Source organism: Pristis pectinata, chromosome 26 (assembly GCF_009764475.1).
Source record: "Pristis pectinata isolate sPriPec2 chromosome 26, sPriPec2.1.pri, whole genome shotgun sequence".
Classification (NCBI taxonomy): Eukaryota; Metazoa; Chordata; class Chondrichthyes; order Rhinopristiformes; family Pristidae; genus Pristis; species Pristis pectinata.
The window spans coordinates 11008084-11032730 of record NC_067430.1 but is presented as its reverse complement, the minus strand read 5'-3'; the positions used below and the strand labels follow the sequence as shown (position 1 = coordinate 11032730).

General features: G+C 47.3%; 1 protein-coding gene across 2 annotated transcripts in view; it reads right to left on the bottom strand.

Moving 5' to 3' along the window:
* The window catches only part of LOC127583526 (zinc finger protein 362-like), a 63255-nt gene that overhangs the window by 19365 nt on the left and 19243 nt on the right, over positions 1–24647 (bottom strand). The window contains exons 2-4 of one of the 2 annotated variants that reach the window (XM_052039610.1): positions 10894–10961; positions 8485–8737; positions 765–1074 (exon numbers count right to left, since the gene is read on the bottom strand). In XM_052039610.1, the coding sequence (XP_051895570.1) occupies positions 765–1074; positions 8485–8737; positions 10894–10956 (626 nt within the window). In that variant the 5' untranslated portion in view covers positions 10957–10961. The remainder of the gene's footprint in view (positions 1–764; positions 1075–8484; positions 8738–10893; positions 10962–24647) is intronic. The other variant, XM_052039611.1, reaches the window with a different exon arrangement.

Here is a 24647-nt window from a genome sequence, read left to right as displayed (position 1 = left end):
CACTCTGGTTACTCTGCTGCAACCCCCAAGCAGCCTCGCCTGGTTAAATGACGGGAAACTGCTTCGACTGACAAGAGATTCAGACACCAGAGAGCACAGATTTAAGACAATTGTTTAATGAGACATGGGGAGATTATTTTCTTTATGCAACGAGTTGTGATCTGCAACACTCTTAAAAAAAAGAAAGAAGCTGATTCAATAGCTACTTACAAAAAGGCATTCGGTAACTACTTGGAAAATAGGAACTGTAGGGAATGGAGTTCTTTTCTTCAGCAGCACAGACACAATGGGCCAAATGGCCTCTTCCATCCCCGCACCCCACCCCTCCCCCCCCCGCCCTTTTTGACTCTGAATCCTGTGAGGTCATCAATAAAAGCGCCAGAAAGCAGGTCATTAAAGGCCTTGCTCTGTGTTAGGCTCATGGCTACAACTGGAAAGAAGCATCACCAGCAAGCCAAAGAGAATCACTATACGACTCTGTGACATGGGGAGTGAGCCAGCCTTTGTTTAATGAGAGACACTTCAGGTGGATTTAAAAGCTTGTAGACACTTCAGTGGGTCCCGATTCTGAACTCATCACCCATTGAGGCCAAGTCTTTGTACCTCTGTGGTGGTCACATCTGTTGACCTCTGTCCTCCCCTTTGTTCCCAGAAACTGCAGCCTGGACAATGATCTGCTCATGTAGCCTGCACCCCACCCTCACTGCTCCGGAGATCCTGTCTCTGGGCTTTTGAAGGACACTATTTTCCAAGTGGTACTCTACCGCTTATTTTCCAACCTGTACGTTTTCCCGTCCTTAGAGGGCTCGTTGCCCGAAGCCAGAATGGGATATGGCACCACAAGGACAGGCGGCCCAATGCAGTTCTCCCCCTTTATCTTCTTCCTCCCTCGCTCAGTCTTCAGGGTGCCGGCCAGGCCGTTCTTGCTGGAGTGTGCGGGGTCCATCCCGTGGTGGGTGACCAGGCCAGAGATCAGGCTTGGGGACGAGACCTCGGTGCGCCCCTGGCTCGCCAGGGTGGGGGTTGTCACACTGATGGAGTCGCAGGTAGCAGTGGGCGAAGACAAGCTGAGCCCTGGGGAGGAAACATAACATTTACGGAACTTCAGAAAATGCAACGGGGAGCTTCGCAAACTCTAGAATTTCATCCGCGTGGCTTTGCCGATACAAAATCATTCAGCTGAACTTGTTGGAAATCTGAAACGTTTGCGATATTTGCTAATCCAAAGTCTGCCTCTTTCAAAGAGACACTAACTCTGCAAACCCCCACTCCACCAACAAAAATCCACTTCTTGCACAAAGTTTTGTCTCTCTCCTTATTCCGACTACCCTCATAGACCGTTCTCAAAACAATTACATCACCTGGACACCCTCAGTCACCGCCCTACGGCAGGCACTCCCTCTGTTCTCTCCATCCCTCCCCTTGTTTGCAACTTAAAAGCTGCCTGTTTTCTCACTTTTCCGGTTCTAACCCCGGTTCTCCCTTCACAGACGCTGCCTGATATGCTGAGTGTTTCTCGCAAGTTCTGTTTTTGTAACTCCCTCTCAGAATTCCAGCTGCCAAGGGTGCTGGAGGCCGGATCATTGGATATACTTAAGGTGGAGATGGATAATTATTTGGAAAAAAGTCGAGTTTAGGGTTACAGGGAGCTGGCATAGAAGAAGAATCGATCAGCCAAGATGACATTGAACGGCAGGGCGGGCTGGAGGAGCCAGTTGACCCACTCCTTCTCCTAGTTTCTAGTGTTCTTGTGTATGTGGAGCATTAGTTGGAGGGCTGTTTCACCGTGTGGGACAGTTAGGTACAGCTCTATCACGTATACTTTGAAGTTCACCAAGCACTTTGTCTAATGAGAGAGACTGACCCAGAGAACATTGGCACAATTGGGAGCCCCAGGGCTAACTTCTCCACTTCCTCCACTGCAAACGGACATCTCTGTTCCATAACCGCATGTAGTTCACCTTAATCCAGTCAACCAATTATGCAAGGATATTGTCAATCAGATCGGCATGTCTCTCACGACAGAGAAGGCAGCTATTTGGCCCATCAAGTCTATGCTGGTTCTCGGAGCAACCCCATTTCCCCACTTGTTTCCTGGCAACCTGCCCTCCCCACCAACTTCTTCCCAAATTCTACTACCGTCCACCTACACCGGAGCAATATACAGCAACTAATTAACCTACAGCAACTAATTAACCTACCAACCATCGCTAGGGACAGTACCATAGTTGTGATAAGGAGGTCAGGAGGGTAGGGGGAACACAAATCCAATTCCTTCAGATGCAAGGCATAGTTTACATTGACCTAGAATACTACCTTGGTGTGGAAGACCAGTTTGACAGAAAAATGCTGGAATTATGCTCACAGATAAAAATATTCTGAAATCCAAAGAAGGCAGACAGGGTGAAGGAGGGACCCACACCTCAAAGACTGCAGCGGTTCACCACTATCTCCAAGGGCAATTAGGGATAGGCAATTAAATGCTGGCTCAGCCTGCAAAGCCCACATCTCGAATAAATTTTCAGCTCATCTCTGGAATCCAGCAAATAAGGTTTATTGTTTGAAACATCCATTTGGCAGTGGGCCTGGGTAGAGCAATCACAGGTAATGTGCTCTGAACCTACACGGCGGTGCAAAGTGAACATCTTAATCAATAGGTCAGTGAGCTCGTGTACGAAGCTGGTGATCAGTCCCACATTCACTCTTTCTGCCGCCTTTGGATTTCAGAGTATGTTGATCTGCGAGCGGTATTGCAGCAATTATCTGACCAACTCGTCTCCCACACCAAGGTAGGATTCTAAATTAATGCAAACTTTGCTGGACATCTGAAGGAATTGGGTTTGTGTTCCTCCAACACTCCAGAGTTCCTTTGCCCCACCTCTGCCACCTGTGCCTTCTGTGACCTAGTGGCTGCACTCTGGAACCTTTACCTCTCTGTCTGTCTCTCCAACTTTAAGATGTTGCTCAACAGTTGCCTCTTTGTCCAAGCATGTGATACCTTCACCGGCATGCTCTCCTTTAGCTGAGGGCCCCTTTGTTTCCCCAACACTCCTGTGAAGCACCTTGGATTTTCCACCAAAAAGGGGCCACATAAATGCAAGTTGTTGTTGTCTCCATTACCTAGCACACAAATGTTGGGATCCCAGCATCGGTATGAATTATGAGTTAGTTAAAAAGGTATCATCTGTGACTCTTTGAAGATAAACTGAATACACTTTATTATTGTAATTTTTCCAATGTATTTGATTAAATGGTCAACATGTTGGAGGAGTTACTGAGGATATAGGTGTGTAGAGGCTGGATATACATGGGAAAGGTGAGCTGGTTGGGACCAGGGAATTGGAAGTTATCAAAATGGTGGAAGGCACGAGAGGTATCTCAGATGTAAGTGTGAAGGGACTGGATCAGGGAGGACGGGATGGAGTCTAGGGGGTGAAAAACTGAGTTCAGTGAGGCAACAGCAGGCAGAAACAATAGGCCTACCAGGGCAGTCCTGTTTATGGATCTAGTGTAAGAGACAGAAGTGGGCAGTACAGGGTTGGGGCACCATGAGATCAGATGCTGTGGAGGGGAGATTTCCTGATCTGGTGAAATCTGTAACGGTCCACGAGATAGTGGCTGGCGTTCGTTAATGGGAAGAGGTGTTGGAGAGTGGCCAATACCCCAGCAGAATTTAACACTAACAGAAGGTGGTGTAGTGTGGGGGCTGGTAGAGACAGTTGCAGTAAGCAGATCTTTTTGAATCCTGATGTCTTACCATCATATGGAGCATTTAGTTTGTGATTATGCAGCACTGATTGAGCAGAGGTGCACTTGACTGCCACCCTGTGGAGAGTATTAAACACAGCATTGCTCGTTATTGCTCCAGCAAGAGGCATCAGCATTATGGTGTGACCTTTCTTTACCTTGCTTCAACCCAAACTTCTGCAATGAGAGTATGGAAAAGGTTCAGAACAATGCCACAAGATGAATGCTCTGTTGAAATGATTAAGAGAGCCAGTACTTCACACTTTTGAGGAAGTGCAGATAATGGAGGTTGACAAGAGGACATCAGGACCCAGGACTCAAGGGCCTGAGTTATAGGGAGAGCTTGGGCAGGCTAGGACTTTATTCCCTGGAACAGAAGAAACTGAGGAGGGACCTTATAGAGGTGTATAAAATCATGAGGGGCATACATCAGGTCTTTTTCCCTGAGACATGGTCTTTTTCCTTGGGAAAGGGAATCAAAAACTAGAGGGCATAGGTTTAAAGTGAGAGGAGAAGGATTTAAAAGGGACCCAACGGGTAACTTCATGCAGAGGGCAGTACGTATATGGAACGAGCTGCCAGAGGAAGTGGTTGAGGCAGGTACCATAACAACATTTAAAAGATGCTTGGACAGGTACATGGATAGGAAATGTTCAGAGGTCCAAGGGCCAAAGATGGGTAAATGGAACTAGCTCAGATGGGCATCTGGATCGGCATGGACGAGTTGGGTCGAGTGGCCAGTTTCCGTGTTGTATTACTCTATGACCCAGTTACGTTCGTGTAGAACACTAAGTAGGTTAAGGCTAACCCAGAATTGCCATCTCAGTCTTGGTAAGGCCAGAACCGGATTTAGACAGATATAGGTGCTATCCCCTGAGAACAGGTAGAGTTCTGCTGAGATCACTTGGCTTTCAGGAGAGTACACTGCATTATCACTTTGAGTGCACCCCATCATTTTTTCCTGACCATGATACTGAGGCACAGGTCCACAGGCACCCTCTCTGAAATCACAGTATTATTCATGCACAGATCTGAGAAATGTTTACAGCTACCAGAAATAATAGAAACATAGAAAAATAGGAGCAGGGGCAGGCCATTCGGCCTTTCATTCTGCTCCACCATTCAACTCAATCATCGCTGATCCTCTTTCTCAATATTTATTTCTGCTCTCTCCCAAACCCCTTGATGCTTTTTGTTTTCAGACATCTATATTATTTTTAAATATATTAAGTGATGTGGCCTCCACAGCCTCTTGTGGTACAGAAGTCCACAGGTTCAATATCTCTTAGCCCAAAATGCCTTAACCCACATCTTAAGGCAGTGACCTCTGTTTCTATAACCCCCAGCCAGGGGACACATCCTCCCTGTCGAGCCCTGTCAGACTTTTTGTACGTCTCAATGAGATTTCTCTCATTCTTTTAAACTCTAGTAAATATAAGCCTCATTAATCCAATCTCTCCTCTTATAACAGTCCCATCAGTCCAAGAATCAGTCTGGTGAACATTTGCTGCACTCCATCTCTGACAAGTATATACTTTCTTAGATAAGCAGAGAAAAAGCACGCATGGTAGTGTAGCGGTTAGTGTAGCACTATTACAGCGTCAGTGACCCGGGTTCAATTCTGTCCACTGCCTGGAAGGAGCTTGTATGTGCTCCCAGTGTCTGTGTGGGTTTCCTACGGGTGCTCCGGTTTCCTCCCACATTCCAAAGACGTACGGGTTAGGAAGATGTGGGCATGCTAGGTTGGTGCCAGAGGTGTGGCGACACTTGCGTGCTGCCCCCCCAGAACATTCTACGAAAAAGATGCATTTCACTGTGTGTTTCGATGTACATGTGACTAATAAAGATATCTTATCTTAAAAAGTGCACATGATACACCCGGTTTGATCTCACTAGTACCCTGTAACAGCTCACTGTCTGCACATGGGGCCTTCCTAGCAGGGTCACTGAATAGTGGACGGCCATTGTTCTCTCAAGCCTGGACCAAGTATAGATCTGAGCTTGGTTAGTTCACCACACTTGGGTCAGCCAGGCAACATCTCCCGATCTGTATGGGCTGGTGTGTGAAGAATGGCGGAGGGGGGTGGGGGGGGGGGGCGGCGGTGGAGGAGGAACCTAAAGAACTGAGCTAGTTGCACTGGACCATCACATGGTGGCTGATCTCATACAACATAAAATTTCAGACATGCTCAAGAATGAAGGGGTCACATCTGAAACACTGGCATCCTCACTCTTGACTGATCTGCCAGAAGTTACCTGTATTTTCCACCTTGTCTTTTGACCAACAGGGCCACCTGGTGCAGAGGCTATGGTACTGCAGGAACACAACTCATCCAATTTGACCTCTGCCAAGAGACAAGAATGGCTCCAGCATTATTGGAAAATCGATGACGTCCAAACCTCAGGAGCAGGGTACTTAATCCTAAACAGAGCCACAAGCTTGCTCTCCTCACATATCCTTGCGACTTCAGAGGGCTCTCCCTCAATTTCTTCAACAGGGAGTCAGGCAACTGTGGAGACTGAGCTATCCCAGCATCCACAGGGAGAATGAAAGCCCTCTATAAAAACAAATGGTTTTAATAAAGGCTTCCTTTACTATATACTGGAACAGACCCAGCTCCACAGGGAGCCAACATTTAAAAACAAAAGGACTAGGAGTGGAAGTAGGCCACTTGGCCCCTCTAACTTGTTAATAAGATGGTGGCTGATTTGACTGTAACCAACTCCACATTCCTACCTACCGCTAGTAACCTTTCACCCTACCACCCTCCACTCTTCTCATCACCTTGGTCAGGGAAATCATGGGCCTCAGAGAGGAGAGAGGGTCATGTTCCCCAGGAGGCTCTGGCCAAATGTGGGAGAACTGGTAGGTCACAGAAAGCCCAGTACCCCCACCACCTGCAATGGGTGTGATCCATGGGCACAGTGAGGTTATTACTCCCCCACTCCACTCCCCTCTTGGTACACAACTGAAGTCACGAAGCCCCACAATTGTCTGGTGGGAGATCGAGGGGTTAGTGAGCTACAGTTATCAGTCACCAGGAGCCTGTCCAAAAGTGTCAGCAATCAGCTTTTATACAAATAAAAATTGCTGGTGATTATCTTTCAACACATGACAACCCAGAGGCAGTGCTTTAAATCTCGTAGGCTCCACTAATTCCAGTGATGTACTCCTCGTTGAATTTGAGTTAACTACGAAGGTTGTAAGTTTCCTACCTTTTGATACAATGTCTGTTCTTAAAGAATCAAAGGGCTGATGACATCATGATGTGCAGAGAGAGAAGATAAGGAACTGATGTTAGGGTTAATGGGTGACACACTTTACATCATGTGCTATTTACAGATCAGCTGCAAGCGCTTTATTGTTAATTTAGTTTCTCAGCTAGGTTGGTTCTCTGCACCCGAGCTAGTAACACCAGTGTTCCCATTCCCTGAGCTAGTACGCCAGTGTTCCCATTCCCTGAACTTGTAACGCCAGTGTTTCCACTCCTTGAGCTAGTAATGCCAGTGTTCCCATTCCCCAGGCTTGTAACACCAGTATTCCCATTCCCCAGGCTAGTAACGCCAGTGTTCCCATTCCAGGTCACTTTTCCTGCTCGAAGCTGATACTCTGATGGTTGACAAGGGCTGGGAACAAACAGATTGCTGACACTTTCTGTTGGGATTCATGTGTGAAGAATGGAGCGGTTCCCTGACCAGCAGATCTTATGGATGTGATACAAGTAATCGAGTTACAGCAGCACGTCAGCCAACATGTGTAGAGAAAGGAGGAAAGATCATTTTTCAAGCATAAACCTGAAATACTAGACTTTAGGCTTCTCTCTCCAAAGACAATGACTGGTTTGCAGTTTTTTTCCAACCAGGTCTCTTCTTGTCACCTATCTCTGTGTTTCTGGTTTTGAGGCTGGATGTTGACCATGGCATCTTCAACAGGCAGTCTCATTGCTTCATGACCTTCCAGGACTTTGTGCAGCTGTGGTACACTGACCTAGATCCATCACATTTTCCTTCCCATGTCACCCCCTCTCTGTCAGGAGGTAGTTTATTCCAGCTGGTGCTCCAGCTTTTATATAAATAAAAATTGCCGGTGATTATTTTTCCAACACACGGTGGTGTAGTGGTTAGTGTAACGCTACTACAGCGCCAGCAACCCGGGTTCAATTCCGGCCACTGTCTGTAGGGAGTTTGTACGTTCTCCCTGTGTCTGCATGGGTTTCCTCCGGTTTCCTCCCACATTCCAAAGACGTGTGGGTTAGGAGCTGTGGGCATGTCATGTTGGCGCCGGAAGAGTAGCGACGCTTGTGGGCTGCCCCCAGCACATTCTCAGTAATGCAAAAAGACGCACTTCACTGTGTGTTTCGATGTTCATGTAACTAATAAATATCTATCTATCTAAATAATACTGTAGGGACTGTGTTTTAAACCTCATAGGCTCCACTAATTTCACTGTGATGTACTCCTGGTTGAATTTATGGAGGTTGTAAGTTACCCATGTAGAGAGAGGAGGAGCTGCTACAACAGCCCCTTTAGTTTCACCTCCCTGTAATCTAAAGTTGCTCCTGTAATCAAATGCCAGCCTCCATTTGCCAAGAGCCTACACTGATGCAACTAAAGGCAAGTAGATGCCACTCTTAGCAAACAACCCAGCGCAATGCATCACCTCCCAAGGAAACAGGTCAGATAAAAGTTAACATTCAACATGTGTCAATTAGCGTGCGAGAAAAAATGAGTCCTTACAGTTCAAAATACCTGTTACAGAACTGGTAGCAGGTCGTGCGTGGAGAGCCACATCTGGCTGTGGGGTCTGTGCGTGGACCTCGGACAGCTGCTGCGGCTTCAGGATGGACAAAGGTGATTGACCGCTCTGCGAGGTCGATGGCAGCAGCAAAGGCTGCTGGGATTGCACGGATGAGGGGGGCATGTGTGGCGGGCGGATCTTCTCCGCCATTAGCTGCTCCTTGATCTTGTTTATCAGCATCAGGTTATCGAGCTAGAGGGGAGGAGGGGGCAAAGACATCAAAGAAATGAGACATTGCAATACCAAGGATGAAAGACAGGTTTACTGGAAGGGGCAGAGCTCTGTGCACATTGGGGCGTCCCAGCACAGAATTCCCTGGCTAACTGACCCGTGTGAAAATGGGACAGATACCATTCCTGCGCAATTAAACACTTTGTTCAATCTCCACGTCTTTCGCCTCTCCTTTCTGGAATGTTCTTGGAGACCCACCAGCCTTCAGGCCAATGCTTAGGGGGATACACAATCCCAGATTGGTTGTGCAGCCCAAGATATTTAGCAGTGGGAGCTTATCACAACCAAAACACAATCCTGTCCCTCCTGGACATTCTCTGGTCAAGCTAACTCCAATCCTTGGCCTAATGTGCAGGAGGAGTTACTGGGCAGGGATTAGGAACAAGTACTACCCTCCCAGACCCAAGACACTGCAGACAATTGAACCCTACAAGAAACGGCCATTATCAGCACAAATGTATTCTGTGACTCAGTACCTTATCTCCGGTGTATTCACCAACCAGCCACAGGGGGGAGCTTTAGCTGCATTTCTCTGGCCATCCTCGAGTGCAAGAGCCGCTATATAAATGCAAGACCTGTATTTCCTCGGCTGCGCTCAAATCTAAGAGGTTTGCATCTTGCATTTTGGTGACATTAAAGTGACTGCAAAAGTCTTAAGATCTGACCAAAGCGTTCCACAGAATGCAAGAACTCCTGCCTCTGCTGCCAACAACCTATGCCTCGGCAAAGGGTAGTGGTCACCTGGTGAGGGCACCCCCACTGCGTCCTCCAAGCCCCAGACACACAGGGACGGAGATGGCAGGGGGTCAGGTGGAGCCCCTTAGTTCACTATTACAGGGACAGTTGGAATGTTCTTCCCCTATAAACTGCACGGAAGCCCGGAATAAGCAGAGGCAGGATTAATCGTTTAGTTTGCGTGAATTCTAAACCCATCATTCCTGGCCAACTGACCACATCCCACATTTCAAACAGCCAATCTTGCATTATCTGCAATAACTGGCCTATCTTGCAATTCCAGGCCCAGCTGCTTGCAGAATAAGTTCCCCTCTATGGCTGCCAATCGTGGACACATTAGCCCCAGCCCTGGAAGAGTGCCCCCCCCCACCCCTCCCCCCAGTTTACCAGCACATCACCTGCGATTCCTTGGGCCTCAGTTGTCCGAGGACAATTGGCCAAGTAATCAGCTGTGGGATGGTGTGGCTTTCCACCAAGCTTCCTGAGACCTAGACTGAGCCCCTAACCTTAAAACATGGGGCCTCCATAGCACGAGAGGAGGAGTCAGGGACATCAGCACCCTGGGCTGGATTTGCAACCAGGGTGAAGGGGGAGTGTCTGGTCCACAGAGGCATACAACCCTGCCACCTCCTCTTTATCCAGGGCGAGTGATCAATACAAAGAGCCAAGGGACCAACATGCTGGTGGCATTGTCTGGAGGGGTGTTGGACAGGACGCACTGGTAATTGGTTTATGATTGTCACATGTACCGAGATACAGTGAAAAGCTTTTGTTTGCGTGCCATCCAGACAGATCATGTTCTTGGAGACCCACCACCCTTCAGGCCCCTGCTTAGGGGGATACACGATCCCAGATTGGTTGTGCAGCCCAAGATATTTAGCAGTACAAAATATATAGCAGATATTCAGGTAGTACAAAAGGAAAAAAAAACAGAATGCAGAATATAGTGTTGCAGTTACAGAGGAAGTGCAGTGTAGGTGGTCAGAATAAGGTGCAAGGGTCATGATGAGGTAGATAGAGAGAACAAGAGTTCATCTTTATTGTATAGAAGGTCCTTTCAAGATTCTTATAACAGCGGGATAGAAGCTGTCCTTGAGCCTGGTGGTACGTGTTCTCAAGCTTTTGTGTCTTCTGCCTGAGGGCAGGGGGGAGAAGAGAATGACTGGGGTGGGAGGGGTCCTTGATTATGTGGGCTGCTTTCCCAAGGCAGGGGGAAGTGTAGATAGAGTCAGTGGAGGGGAGTCAGAAGGAGAGGTCCGTTCAAGAGTCTCTATAACAGCAGGGTTCTTAAAACAGCAGGAGTCTCTCCCCCTCGGAAGCAAACAGCATGAACCGGAAATATCCACGAGTGACTGGCGCAATCAAAATTCCTCCTGCCCTACCTGGCTCGTCATGGTGGGTGGCGGTGGCCAGAAGTATGGGTTGTTGAATCGCGGCTCCGCCATGGCAACTGTACAAGAGAAATAAACACCTCAAGTTGCAGTAATTCTGTGGCAAGTAAATCCCATTGCACCCGACCTCCTGAAAAGCCAACTCTATCCATAAATAGGATCCTGCTCCCATGTCCCTTTCCCGAGGAAAGGGAACCAAAAACTAGAGAGCATAGGTTTAAGGTGAGACGGGAGTGATTTAAAAAAGGACCCGAGGGGCAACTTCTTCATGCAGAGGATGGTGGAACGAGCTGCCAGAGGGAGTGTTTGAGGCACGTACAATAACAATATTTAAAAAGACATTTGGATAAGTACCACCCGGGACATGCCCTCATCATGTTACTACCATTGGGGGTGGGGGGGGGGGGGTGGGGGGGGGGGGGTTGGTACAGGAGCCTAAAGACCCACACTCAACATTTCAGGAACAGCTTCTTCCCCTCTGCCATCAGATTTCCGAATGGTCCATGAACCCTACTTCGTTATTCCTCTTTTGCACTATTTATTTTTGTAACTTATAGTAATTTTTTATGTCTTCATGTCTTGCACTGTACTGCTGCCACAAAACAACACATTTCACAATATACGTCAGTGATAATAAACCTGATTCTGATAGGGAAGGTTTAGAAGGATGTGGGCCAAACACGGGCAAATGGGACTCGCTTTGGTGGGCACCTTGGTCAGCATGGACGAGTTGGGCTGAAGGACCTGTTTCCATGCTATATTACCCCACAACTATGTCTGGGAAGGCTCTTCTAAATTTTACCAGGGACAGAGCAAAGGCTGTTGAGCCTGTTCCTGCACAGAAAACAGGAGGAAGCTGGTTATCTGATCAGAAACGGTGGTCTCTACTGTCCAAACTTGCCTCATCATTATCACTGCCAACAGTTATGGAGCCATCCAGCATGGAGACAGGACCTTCAGCACACCAAGTCCATGCTGACCATAGAACACCCATTTACACTAATCCTACAAATTTATTCTCCCCACATTCCCATCAACTCTGCCCAGATCTCACCACTCACCTACATACCAGGGACAATTTGCAGTAGCCAATTAACCAACCAACTGCAGGTCTACCTGTCTATTATAGATTTGTAGGTGGGATTAACTAGGGGGGAGAAAAAACAAGGTAGTCAGATGGAGGACATGGTCATATGCTGCAGCTGTTTGATGTGGGAACTCATGGACCTTGCTGTGGTCCACAGTGGCCACATCTGCAGTAAGTGCTTGAGGCTGGATGAACTTTGGCTCAGAGTTGATGAGCTGGAGTCACAGCTACAAACACTGCGCAGCATAAGGGAGGGAGGGAGTTATGTAGACACAGTCCATCAGGAGGCAGTCACCCCCCCTTAGAGCAGGTACATCTGAGGTTCAGGATGCAGATAGAATGGTGACTGTCAGGGGAGGGAAGAGGAAGAAATAGTCAGGCAGGCAGACAGAGCAGGGAACCCCAGAGGCTGTTCCCCTCAGAAACAGGTTTTCCACCTTGGAGGCTGTTGAGGGGGATGACCTGCAGGGGCCTAGCTGCAGTAACCAAGCCTCTGGCACTGGGACTGGTACTGCTGCTCAGAAGGGAAGGGTGGGAAAGAGACATGCGGTAGTGATAGGGGACTCCATAGTCAGGGAAACAGATAGGAGGTTCTGTGGCAGTGAGCATGAATCCCGGATGGTATGTTGCCTCCCAGGTGCCAGGGTCCGGGATGTCACTGATCGGGTCCACAGGATTCTTGAGCGGGAGGGAGAGCAGCCAGAAGTTGTGGTCCATGTTGGCACCAACGACATAGGTAGGAAGGGGGATGAGGTCCTGAAGAGCGAGTTAAGGGAGCTAGGCAGAAGACTGAGGAACAGGACCTCAAGGGTAGCAATCTCGGGATTGATGCCGGTGCCACGCGATAGTGAAGGCAGGAATAGGAGGAGGTGGCAGTTAAATGCGTGGCTGAGAAGTTGGTGCAGGAGGGAGGGTTTTAGATTTCTGGATCATTGGGATCTCTTCTCGGGAACGTGGGACCTGTACAGAGAGGACGGGTTACACCCGAACCAGAAGGGGGCCGATATCCTTGCGGCTAGGTTTGCTAGTGTGGTTTGGGAGGGTTTAAACTAGTTTGTGAGGGGGAAGGGAACCGGAGGAGTAGGTCAGAGGAAGAGGGGATGGGGAAAAGTTAGATCAAACAGGTAGAGGCTTTGGGGAAGGAGAAGCAGAATACAGGCTATAAAAGTAGTAAGGTAGATGGACTAAAGTGTGTTTACTTAAATGCAAGAAGTGTCAGGAATAAGGGAGATGAACTGAGGGCTTGGATAAGGATAGGGGACTATGATATTGTGGCTATTACTGAGACGTGGCTGACGTCAGAGCAGGAGTGGGTATTGAATATTCCTGGTTTTCGGTGTTTTAAGAGGGATAGGGAAGATGGGAGAAGAGGAGGAGGGGTGGCAATACTGGTCAGGGACACTGTTACAGCTGTGGAAAAGATGGATGTTGCAGAAGGATCATCTCTAGAGTCCATATGGGTGGAAGCAAGGAACAAGAAAGGAGCAGTTACTGTACTAGGAGTATTCTATAGGCCCCCTGTTAGTGGTAGAGATATAGAGGAGCAGATTGGCAGGCAGTGTTTGGAGAGAAGCAAAAATAACAGGGTTGTTATAATGGGAGACTTCAACTTCCCAAATATAGACTGGAACCTGCTTAGTGCCAAAGGTTTAGATGGGACGGAATTTGTTAAATGTGTCCAGGAGGTATTCCTGACGCAGTATGTCGACAGGCCGACTAGAGGGAATGCCATGTTGGATCTAGTTTTAGGAAATGAACCGGGACAGGTGAAGGATCTATTGGTGGGTGAGCATTTGGGGGACAGTGACCATTGCTCCATAACCTTTAAAATTGTCATGGACAGGGACAGGTGCAGAGAGGACAAGAAGATATTTAATTGGGGAAGGGTGAACTATGAGGCTATAAGGAGAGAACTTGGGGGTGTAAAGTGGGATGTCCTTTTTGAAGGGAAATGTACCATGGGGATGTGGTCGATGTTCAGGGATCTTATGCAGGATGTTAGGGATAAATATGTCTGGGTGAGGCAGAGAAGGAATGGCAGGGTGAAGGAGCCGTGGGTGACGAGAGAGGTGGAACGACTAGTTAGGGAGAAGAAGGTAGCATACGTGAGGTATAAGCAGCAAAGTTCAGACAGGGCCCGTGAGGAATATAGAGTAGCTAAGAAGGAACTTAAAGGGCTGTGGAGAGCTAGAAGGGGACATGAAAAGGCATTGGCTAGTAAGGTTAAGGAAAATCCCAAGGCCTTTTTCACCTACATGAAGGGTAGGAGGATGGCTAGGGTAAAGGTAGGTCCGATTAAAGCCAAAGGTGGGAGAACGTGCCTGGAGGCAGCGGAAGTGGGAGAAGTTCTCAATGAATACTTCTCTTCAATATTCACCAAGGAGAGGGGTCTTGATGACGCGGAAGGGAGTGCTGGTAAGGGTAATGTTCTCGAGGTTGTAGATATCAAGAGAGAGTATGTGTTGAAGTTGTTAAATAATATCAAGACAGATAAATCTCCGGGGCCTGACGGGATTTTCCCCAGGCTGCTTCAAGAGGCGAGGGAGGAGATTGTTGAACCGCTGGTAAGGACCTTTGAGTCCTCGTTATCCACGGGGATGGTGCCGGAGGATTGGAGGGTGGTGAACGTTGTCCCCTTGTTCAAAAAAGGTAGTAGGGATAGACCAGGGAATTACAGACTGGTGAGTCTTACATCTGTGGTGGGTAAGCTGTTAGAAAGGATTCTAAGGGATAGGATCTATGAACACCTGGAGAATAATAGACTGATTAGGGACAGCCAGCATGGATTTGTGAAGGGAAGATCTTGCCTCACAAGCCTGATAGAGAGTTCTTTGAGGAGGTGACCAGGAAGATTGATGAGGGTAGTGCGGTGGATGTGGTCTATATGGATTTTAGTAAGGCGTTTGATAAGGTACCTCATGGTAGGCTTCTTCAGAATGTCAGAGGCCAAGGGATCCAGGGAAGCTTGGCTGTGTGGATTAGGAATTGGCTTGCCTGTAGAAAGCAGAGGGTTGTGGTGGAAGGAGTGCCCTCGGATTGGAGGGCAGTGACTAGTGGTGTCCCGCAGGGATCGGTTCTGGGACCTCTACTTTTTGTGATATTTATAGATGACTTAGATGAGGGGGTGGAAGGCTGGGTTAGTAAGTTTGCGGACGACACTAAGATTGGCGGTGTTGTGGATAGTGTGGAGGGCTGCCGGAACTTATAGAGGGATATTGATAGAATGCAGAGCTGGGCTGACAAGTGGCAGATGGCGTTCAATCCAGAGAAGTGTGAGGTGGTACACTTTGGAAGGACAAACTCCAGGGCAGAGTACAAGGTAAATGGCAAGGTACTTGGCAGTGTAGAGGAGCAGAGGGATCTGGGGGTTCATATTCACAGTTCACTGAAAGTTGCCTCACAGGTGGATAGAGCAGTTAAGAAGGCCTATGGGATGTTAGCTTTCATAAATTGTGGGATTGAGTTTAAGAGCCGCGAAGTGATGATGCAGCTTTACAAAACTCTAGTTAGACCACACTTAAGAGTTCAGTTTTGGTCACCGCATTATAGGAAGGATGTGGAGGCGTTGGAGAGGGTGCAGAGGAGATTTACCAGGATGCTGCCTGGATTAGAGCGTATGGAATATGAGGAGAGGCTTAAGGTGCTAGGGCTTTATTCACTGGAAAGGAGGAGGATGAGAGGAGACATGATAGAGGTATATAAAATATTGAGAGGAATAGATAGACAGCCAGCGCCTCCTTCCCAGGGCACCAATGCTCAAGACGAGAGGGCATGGCTTTAAGATTATGGGTGTGAGGTTCAGGGGAGATGTCATGGGGAGGTTTTTCACCCAGAGAGTGGTTGGTGCATGGAATGCACTACCTGGGGTGGTGGTGGAGGCAGATACATTGGACAGGTTCAAGAGTTTGTTGGATAGGCACAAGGAGGAATGTGAGATAGAGGGATATGTGGGAGGAAAGGGTTAGATAGTGTGAGGGTGGTTTGATGGACGGCACAACATGGTGAGCCGAAGGGCCTGTTTTGTGCTGTATGGTTCTATGGTCTTTTAGAGGTGGGTGGAAACTGGAGCATGCAGTCACAGGGAGAACAAGCAAACTCCACACAGACAGCACCAGTGGACAGGACTGAACCTGGGTCACTGGCAGTGGCTCTGCCAGCCCATTTTCTTTACTTTATTAATACTTCCATGGTAACCTCTCCTCTGAACTCTTCCTTCTTTTCCCCAAGAACCCCCAATCACAATAGATATCCTAATCATTCCTCCCTGCCTCTTCAATCCATTGAAATAATTACTTCACACCTCCATCTCATTGAGCCAGGAGCTGAACACCCTGCAATATCCCAACACTGCCCTTCCCCTGTGACAGAAGACCTTAAAACTGAAGCTTAACTTTCACAAAAATCACTGTATTTCCTTGTCGAACTTTTCTTTTTTTTGAACTTTAGTTATGCCCCAACATACTCTGAGTGTGCCTAACCTGTATCTTCCCCTAATTCCATTTTCCCACCTTTTCCTACACTTTCTAATAGCCTGGAGCTTTGATGGTGTCCTCATGTCCTACTTGATAACCATCTCTCTCCTATTTCAATGGGTTGGCCTGTTTGTTAACGCTGTGCTTATAAAGACCAGGAGCCTTTATCTTCTTCCTCAGTTTCTTACTTTGAAGAACACTTCAAAATTATTGGCTCTGCTTGGTCAGAATGTCAATGGTTTACAGGCCGCAATTTGAGTTTCATGCTGCAGATTTGAATGGCGATCTGGCTGAGTTACTTAAATGTATAAAAAGAGTAGGTGTGGAGTACCTATTTCCTCTGTCAGGACTATCAAGAACGAGGGTGTATTTATGGATCATATAGGTGTTAAAGAATGCTGAGTGTTGGCCTTCTAAAGAGTAGCTTCTGGCGAGGAAAGGGTTAGTAAAAGCTGGTAGTTTTGTTAGAGAATAAGAACTGCCATTTTTTCAAACCAGCAGGGCTGACAAATTTTGGGCATTGCATTATTGTTGACATCATTTGGAGGAATATTACCCCAGAGAAAAAGGTGCCAGTGGAACAAAAATTCTACTAAAAAAGTAGGGATTGAATTTTCTGATGGTTGCTAAAACTCCTAGAAATGTGCACAGTCTTGTTGGAACTCCTGGTAACTTGCTTACTTACTTATTATAACTCAGGGTGAGGCCATTCAGCCCATCAGACCCATTCCCTGCCTCCTTATTTTCCCCGAGGATATGCAACTTATTCTCTCTCAAATGTCCATCAACTCCCCTTGAACTCTCTCGCCGTTTACCTATACCAAGGGGTAAATTACCCTACCAGCACATTTTTGGGATTTGGGAGGAAATCTGAGAACCTGGCCAAAACCCATGCATTAACAAAGAGAACATGCAAACTCCACACGGACACGTTAAACCAGCAGTGTTCACTTCAGAGTTATGTGAAGGAAAATCTCGACCTTAATCTTCAAATTAAGAGCCAAGTCATTTAGCAGTGAAGTCAACAAGCATTTTACTTCACACAAATCTGTACTCTTCTCCTGTGACGCTGGGTTTTTCAAGTTCTGAAAACGGAGATGGAGAGATAATTGTTACCCAAGGATATGCAACAAAACTGGGAAAGTGGGAGTAGAGATCTAGGCCAGCCATTATTTGATTGGACAGCAGAGGGACTGAATGGGTTTCTCTCACTTGCAATACTCCAAAAATAATTGACACCTTGTGGGATCAAGTGGACCTGATGCTTCCAGCAGGCATTCATAATCAGTGGTGTTGTTGATAGTGAAGAGGATGGTTACAGGAAGATATTGGACAGTTGGCAAAATTAGGCAGATGGAATTTAATCCTGATAAGTGCGAGGTAATTGCACTTTGGGAGGGCTAATAAGGATAAGACATACACAGTCAATGGTAGAGCACTTGGGAATTTTGAGAAACAGAGGGACCTTGGTGTGCATGTCCAAGGATCCCTGAAGATGGCGTTATAGGTAGATAAAGTGATGAAGATTGCATGTGGGATACTTGGCTTCATTAGCCAGGACACAGAACATAACTACAGGGAGATCATAGAGACACAAGAGCCTGCAGGTACTGGAACGTAGAGCAAAAAGCAAACTGCTGGAGGAACTCAGCGGGCCGGGCAGCATCTGTGGAGGGAAATGGACAGTTGACATTTTGAATCAAGACCCTTCATCTGGACTGTGGCCCACAGCTGGAGTACTGTGTACAATCCAGGTCGCCACACTATGGGGAGAACATGACTACAGTGGAGAGAATGCAGAAGAGACGCACGCGGATGTTGCCTGGGATGGAGCATTTCAGTTATGAAGAGAGGCTTGTTAGGCTGGGTTAGATTTCCTTCGAAATGGAGGAGGCTGAGGGGGTCATCTGATTGAGGAATACAACATTATGAGGGGCAGACACAGGATAGATAGTAGGAAACTTTTCCCATAATAGAAATATCAATAACTAAAGGACATACATTTAGGGTAGGGAGGAGCAGGTTTAGAGGGAATCTGAGGAAGAATTTTTTTACCCAGAGGGTAGTTACAATCTGGAGCACATTACCTGAGTGGGTATTGGTAGCAGTTTCTCTCACAACATTCTGTAAGTACCTAGACAAGCAATTGAATTGCCAAGGGATAGAAGGCTACAAATCAAGTGCTGGTAAATGGGATTGGTGCTGATGGGTAACTGACAGTCAGCATGGACATAGTGGGGCCGAAGGGCCTGTTTCTGGATAACTATATTTGAGGGCACCATTACAACTTTATTGCATCTCCTCTTTCCTGTCAGCCAGTTGTGTTTAATAATATGTAATCTTCTAGCAATAGCAGGCTGTCAGCACTGAAACCATGCATACACACTCTCCACAGGAATATTAACCTACCTTCTCCAAACACAGACTAGAATCTTAGAAACATTAAACACCCCTCACTGCTTCTTCACAACGAGTCGAAGCTACTGACTAATGCTACTCCCAGACAATGCTGATTCTTCCTTGCTCTAAATACAGGACAACAACCAGGAACAGCTCTTGCTCAGCTACTGTCCTCCAACATGGCCTCGATTACTTACTTACCTATTACAACACAGGAGACCATTCAGCCCATCAGGTCCGTGCCAGCTCCCAAAGGAGCAATCCCATCAGTCCCATTCCCTCTCCTTATTTCCCTAAAGCCCTTCATCTCACATACCCATCAACTCCCATTTGATCCTTTTATCACATACTTACACTAAGGTGTCATGTATAGTAGGCAATTATCCTACCAGGAGACACAAGAGACTGCAGATGCTGTAATCTGGAGCAACAAACAAGATGCTCGACCTGAAACGTCGACTGTCCATTTTCCTCCACAGATGCTGCCTGACCCACTGAGTTCCTCCAGCATCTTGTTTTTTTTTTGCTCCAATTATCCTATCAGCATTTCTTTGGGATGTGGGAGGAAACCAGAGCACCCAGGAGAAACCCACACAGTCACAGGGAGAACATGCAAACTCCACACAGTCAGCACCCAAGGTCAGGATCGATCCTGGCTCCCTGGAGCTGCAAAGCAGCAGCACTAACCACTTCACCATCATGATGTAGTCCATGGCAATGTTGCATCAACCAACTGTAATGAGTTAATAGCACATAGACCATGGATAAAACCTGTGCAACTCCTGGGCTATATAACACATAACTCAAGACTTGTAATTGAGCATGTGTCCTTCATCTAGGTCATAGTCCGTGCAAAGCTCATTACACAATTCTCCGTCAGTTACAAGGAGAATGTGGAGCACTACAATTCACTCTGGTTCCACATAATGCTGCAAACTGGGTTTGACTGAACAGGGAAGGACTACTGCAGAGCTGGTGTAAGCATCCTGCTGGGAAAGCTCACTAGTGCTGCTGTCAAGCTGAGAAATGACTGCCGGACAATGTAACAGAGCTGAAGGTTCATTACAAATGCAAAATCCAACTGGACCGGTGGAATGGTAACGCACTGGAGCGGCTGGAGATGCTCTCTCAGGCAGCATGCATCACTGAAACCCCTGTTAAATTACAGTTTCTGGTTGTGTGTCATCTGTCTTTCAAGCAAACCCAAACAAAAACAGACACGTGCAAAAAAGTATGTTTGACTGCTAGACACCCAACTGAGACCCTAATGATGCAATTTACAATTCTTATAGAGTCATAGAGTACCACAGCACAGAAACAGGCCCTTCAGCCCATCTAGTCCATGCCGACCTGATCTTCTGCCTAGTCCCATCTACCTGCACCCAGACCATATCCCTCCAAACCCCTCCCATCCATGCACCTATCCAGACCTCTCTTAAATGTTACAATTGAATCTGCATCTACCACTTCCGCTGGCAACTCGTTCCACACTCACACCACCCTCTCAGTGAAGAAATTTCTCCTCAGATTCCCCTTTCACCCTAAACCTATGTCCTCTAGTTCTAGTCTCACCCAACCTTAGGGGAAAAGGCCTGTATGCATTCACCCTATCTATATCCCTCATAATTTTGTATACCTCTATAACATCTCCCCTCATCTCCTGAGCTCCAGGGAGTAAAGTCCTAACCTATTCAACCTTTCCCTACAACTCAGGTCCTCAAGTCCCGGCAACATCCCTGTAAATTTTCTCTGCACTCTTTCAAGCTTATTGATATCTTTCCTGTGGGTCGGTGACCAGAACTGCACACAATACTCCAAATTCAGCCTCATCAATGTTGTAGCGACTCACCGTCCGGGTAAGCAAACCTGCTCGGCGTCGGAGCGGCGAGGCCCAAGATGGCGGCGGGCCTTCGTCTTCCCCGAGCAACAGGGAGAACCCGTGCACGGGAAAGACTTGATGACGTAACATATACGTCATTGCCGGTTGCATTGGGCGGGAACAGTCTCCCTTAAAAGGCCCGCACAAGGCGGGAAAATAAACCAGTTCTGTTCTGAAACTCTACGACTTGCGTCTTGTGTTCATTCCGCGGTAGCAACTGCTACAATGTCTTGTACAACTTCAACACAACATCCCAACTCCTGTACTCAATGCCCTGATTTATGAAGGCCAAAGTGCCTAAAGCTCTCTTTATGACTCAATCTACCTGTTACGCCACTTTCATGGAACTATGGATCGGTATTCCCAGGTCCCGTTGTTCTACTGCACACCTCAGAGCCCTATCATTCACTGTACAAGTCTTATCACTGCATTCCCATCCACTTATGGGCATGCTCCATCTCCGTAACCCCCTCCAGGCCCACATCACTCAGACCTCTGGAGTTCTCCGGTTCTGGCCTCATACACGTGCCCAATTTGCTTTATCCCATCACTGATTAGTGGAGGACTCGACATCAAATAGCACATTTGCTGAAAATACCATTGGATGTTGCAAGGCAAAGGGAGTGAGAGAGGAAGGAGCAAGGAGCCTGGGGAGAGGTGAGAGGAGTCTGGTAGATGTACCCAGATGAGGTCAGAAATGTGTGACAGAGAAACAGAGATAGATACACAGAGAGAGAATAGCTGGAGGGAAGAGGCAGCAGACAGTCCATCCTAGTGGCAGCTTTTCTCTCCCCTCTCTCCTTGTCGCGATTATGTCCTCTCTTTTCTCCTTCCCTTCTTCTGCCCTTGCTCTCTCTCTGACCATCAACAACCCACCTCGCTCTTCCTTGTCCTTCTCTCTTCTCCCCCTTCTCCCCACACCCAACTCACCTCCCTTCCACCAACCTCTCTGTATCTCTCTCTCTACCCTACCCCCTACCCCCCACCCCCTCATCCTCCACAGCAGGAGCACGAGCTGTAATCCTAGAGGCGAGGTGGTCCTATCTCCTGCCTTCACAGACCTGCTTTGATTAGTGCAGGCTATCGAGGTAGGGGAGGGACTCTGATGTACACTGCACAACAGAGGATGTAAAATCTATCTTGCTCGTCACATACACCCAACATCCCACCACACCAGCCACTACTGATGGGATGCACCCAACATTTTAAAGTTGTACAATTACTGAGAAATAGTTGTTTTAGGAGCCAGAAGGATGATGTGAACTGCGATCTCCCAAGAACCATTGGTGCGACATTCAATTGCTATTCGCCAGTCACATTAAGGTCACTCTTGCAAGTACTCAATGATATTTGCAGATAAACACCTGTAATTGCTTCCAATCCAGTGATGTCAAACACACAGCAAAACACTTTAAACCTCCGGCTCCTGATCCGGGAAACCCATTGTAAAACATCAGATCAGCATTTGCAATTTGAAAGGTGACATTTGGAAGGGACATTTCTAAGCTGTATATGTCAACTGATCTCCTCTAGCATGTCATGCTGGAGAGTGAAGCCAGGTAGCTGAGGTAAGATATCATGATTAAAGCAGTACATGTGAGGATCTGATTGTTTGTTCTTCTGCTGTATCTCACTGGCACACCTTGCCACCTGGAAAGTACTAATTGGGCTCCTTGGCTGGTTACACTGTGATGGCTGACAGAGAATTTCCATGCTGTGAATCACTATGTTGAGGGTTGAAATGTGGCTGGCATCCTCTGCCTGCTTCTACTTCCCCAACCTTCTAGAGAGTAGGTTGGGTAGCAAGTTTGTACCTTCCCACACATGAACAAATCAATGAACCACATAACCTCCAACCAGGTCCCATGGCTTGACTTGAAGGCCTTAGTACCCAGTGCTCAATGGTTAATGCAGTGGGCATCCAACCCAGCAGCAAGGTATAACATCTCAGAGGGGATGCCTCTCCAACTCAGGCCTGCTATCGTTCTCCGAAAGAGACCAAGACCTCTTCTCCACAGTGTGAATGGCACCGGGGGCTAGAATCGATATGTCAGGGAAGAGTCCTCCCCTGTCTGAAGTGGAAGGCTCCATTCTTATAACAAGACCGATGGTTCTATATTGTATTATGAAGGCAGTCCAAGTGGCTTTAACGGCGTGACATCATATCAGCAGTAATTGTATGTTCATTTGTTCTGTACTTGCAAAGTGTTTGTGCAGCTGTTAAGATGCATTGCTCCAACAAAGCTTTGTCTCACTGCACTGGACAAACATAAGTTTCCACCCTGGCTACTTTCCTCAATTTGATTTGGAATACATGGTCACCCTAAATTTGCTTCTGGCCTTGCAAGTCACTAGTAGATGGTTTTTGTCCACAACCTCTTTTATTCTCTTGTTTAAACAGCACTGCATAATCACAGGTGCCTCCTTTCAGACAAGGCCCCATTATAGCCAGCAGTAGGGGGCAGACAAGTGCAACAGCATTATTTTGAAGTCTAAAACACTTGCATCCTCTTCTGCACCTTTCACAGCCTCAGAACATCACAATGAGCTTCAAAATATGGCTACTGTTATGACAAAGGAAATGTGGCGGCCAAGATCCAATTTCAAGTCTAACACTAGCCATTAGACAACACCTGACAGAGTTTATTAATAAACATGACCTCAAAGGAGATAAGACGTCAATGTCGCTTTTAAGCAGTGTCTCGCAGTGCCTGACAGGTTACAGGCTGACAAGGACAGTCACTGGGCTACAAGTTGTATTTGCACTCAATAGACTCTGTTCATACATATGGTCAGTGAACATACTGTGATGCGCTGGAAGACAACTACAACACAAATTTCACATACAGGTCCTCCCGAACTTACGAACTCCTGACTTACATACAGCCCGTACATATGAACGAGCGTTTAGGAGACCGGCAGGATGGATTTTCTGGCTGACACAGGCACCTTCTGCTGTGTGGGAACTCGGTTCACGGCCGTATTTCCAACTTGCGAGCTGTCCAGGTTACGAAGAGTTCACAGGAACGGAATTCTGCCGTAACCCGGGGAAGGACCTGTATATGGCGCCAGAGGTGTGACGACACTTGCGGGCTGTCCCCAGAACACTCTACGCAAAAGGATGCATTTTACTGTGCGTTTCGATGTACGTATGACTAATAAAGATATCTTATCTATATGGCTTTTAACATTGAAAAATATCTCACATCAATTCTCAGTAGCATTGTCAAACCAGAACTGGTGAAGGGCCACACAAGGAGCTGATAGGGCAGATGGCCAAAAGCTTGGCCAAAGAAGTTGGCATTTAGAGGCATCTTCGAGAAGAAAAGGTGAGACCTGGGGAGGAAATCCCAAAGGTAGAGCCTCAGTAGTTGAAGTGACAGGTACCAGCAATGGAGCAACTAATGATCCACTGTGAGATAATCCAATAACCAGAATTAGAGCAGTAATACTAGAGAAACAAAGGACTGCAGATGCTGGAATCTAGATGAAAAACGCTATGATGCTGGAGGAACACTATGATGCTAGAGCAATGCAGGTGCCACAGAGGCCTTTAGAGCTGGAGGAAGTTATGGAGGTGATATGGAGCTGGAATATTGGTGCAGGTTACCCATGATACAATGATGCTTTCTTGTCGATTTTGATCTCTTTGGGTAGGTATTTTATTTCTGAATGACAAAAAAGGACAGGGCATGGCCCCACAGGAGTGAGGGGGCGGTGTTACCTCTGTTACCTCAGCGCTCTGCATAGAAGGACACACAGATGGAACATCTATGGATACAGGTGAGCTCTGTGCAGAGTTTGTGCATGGGCTCCAAGCACAGACCGCCCTTCAGTTTCCCAAAAGGAGCCACAGAGCTCATGGCACGTTTCAGACCTTCACTACAACAGTAGCGACAGCTGCTTG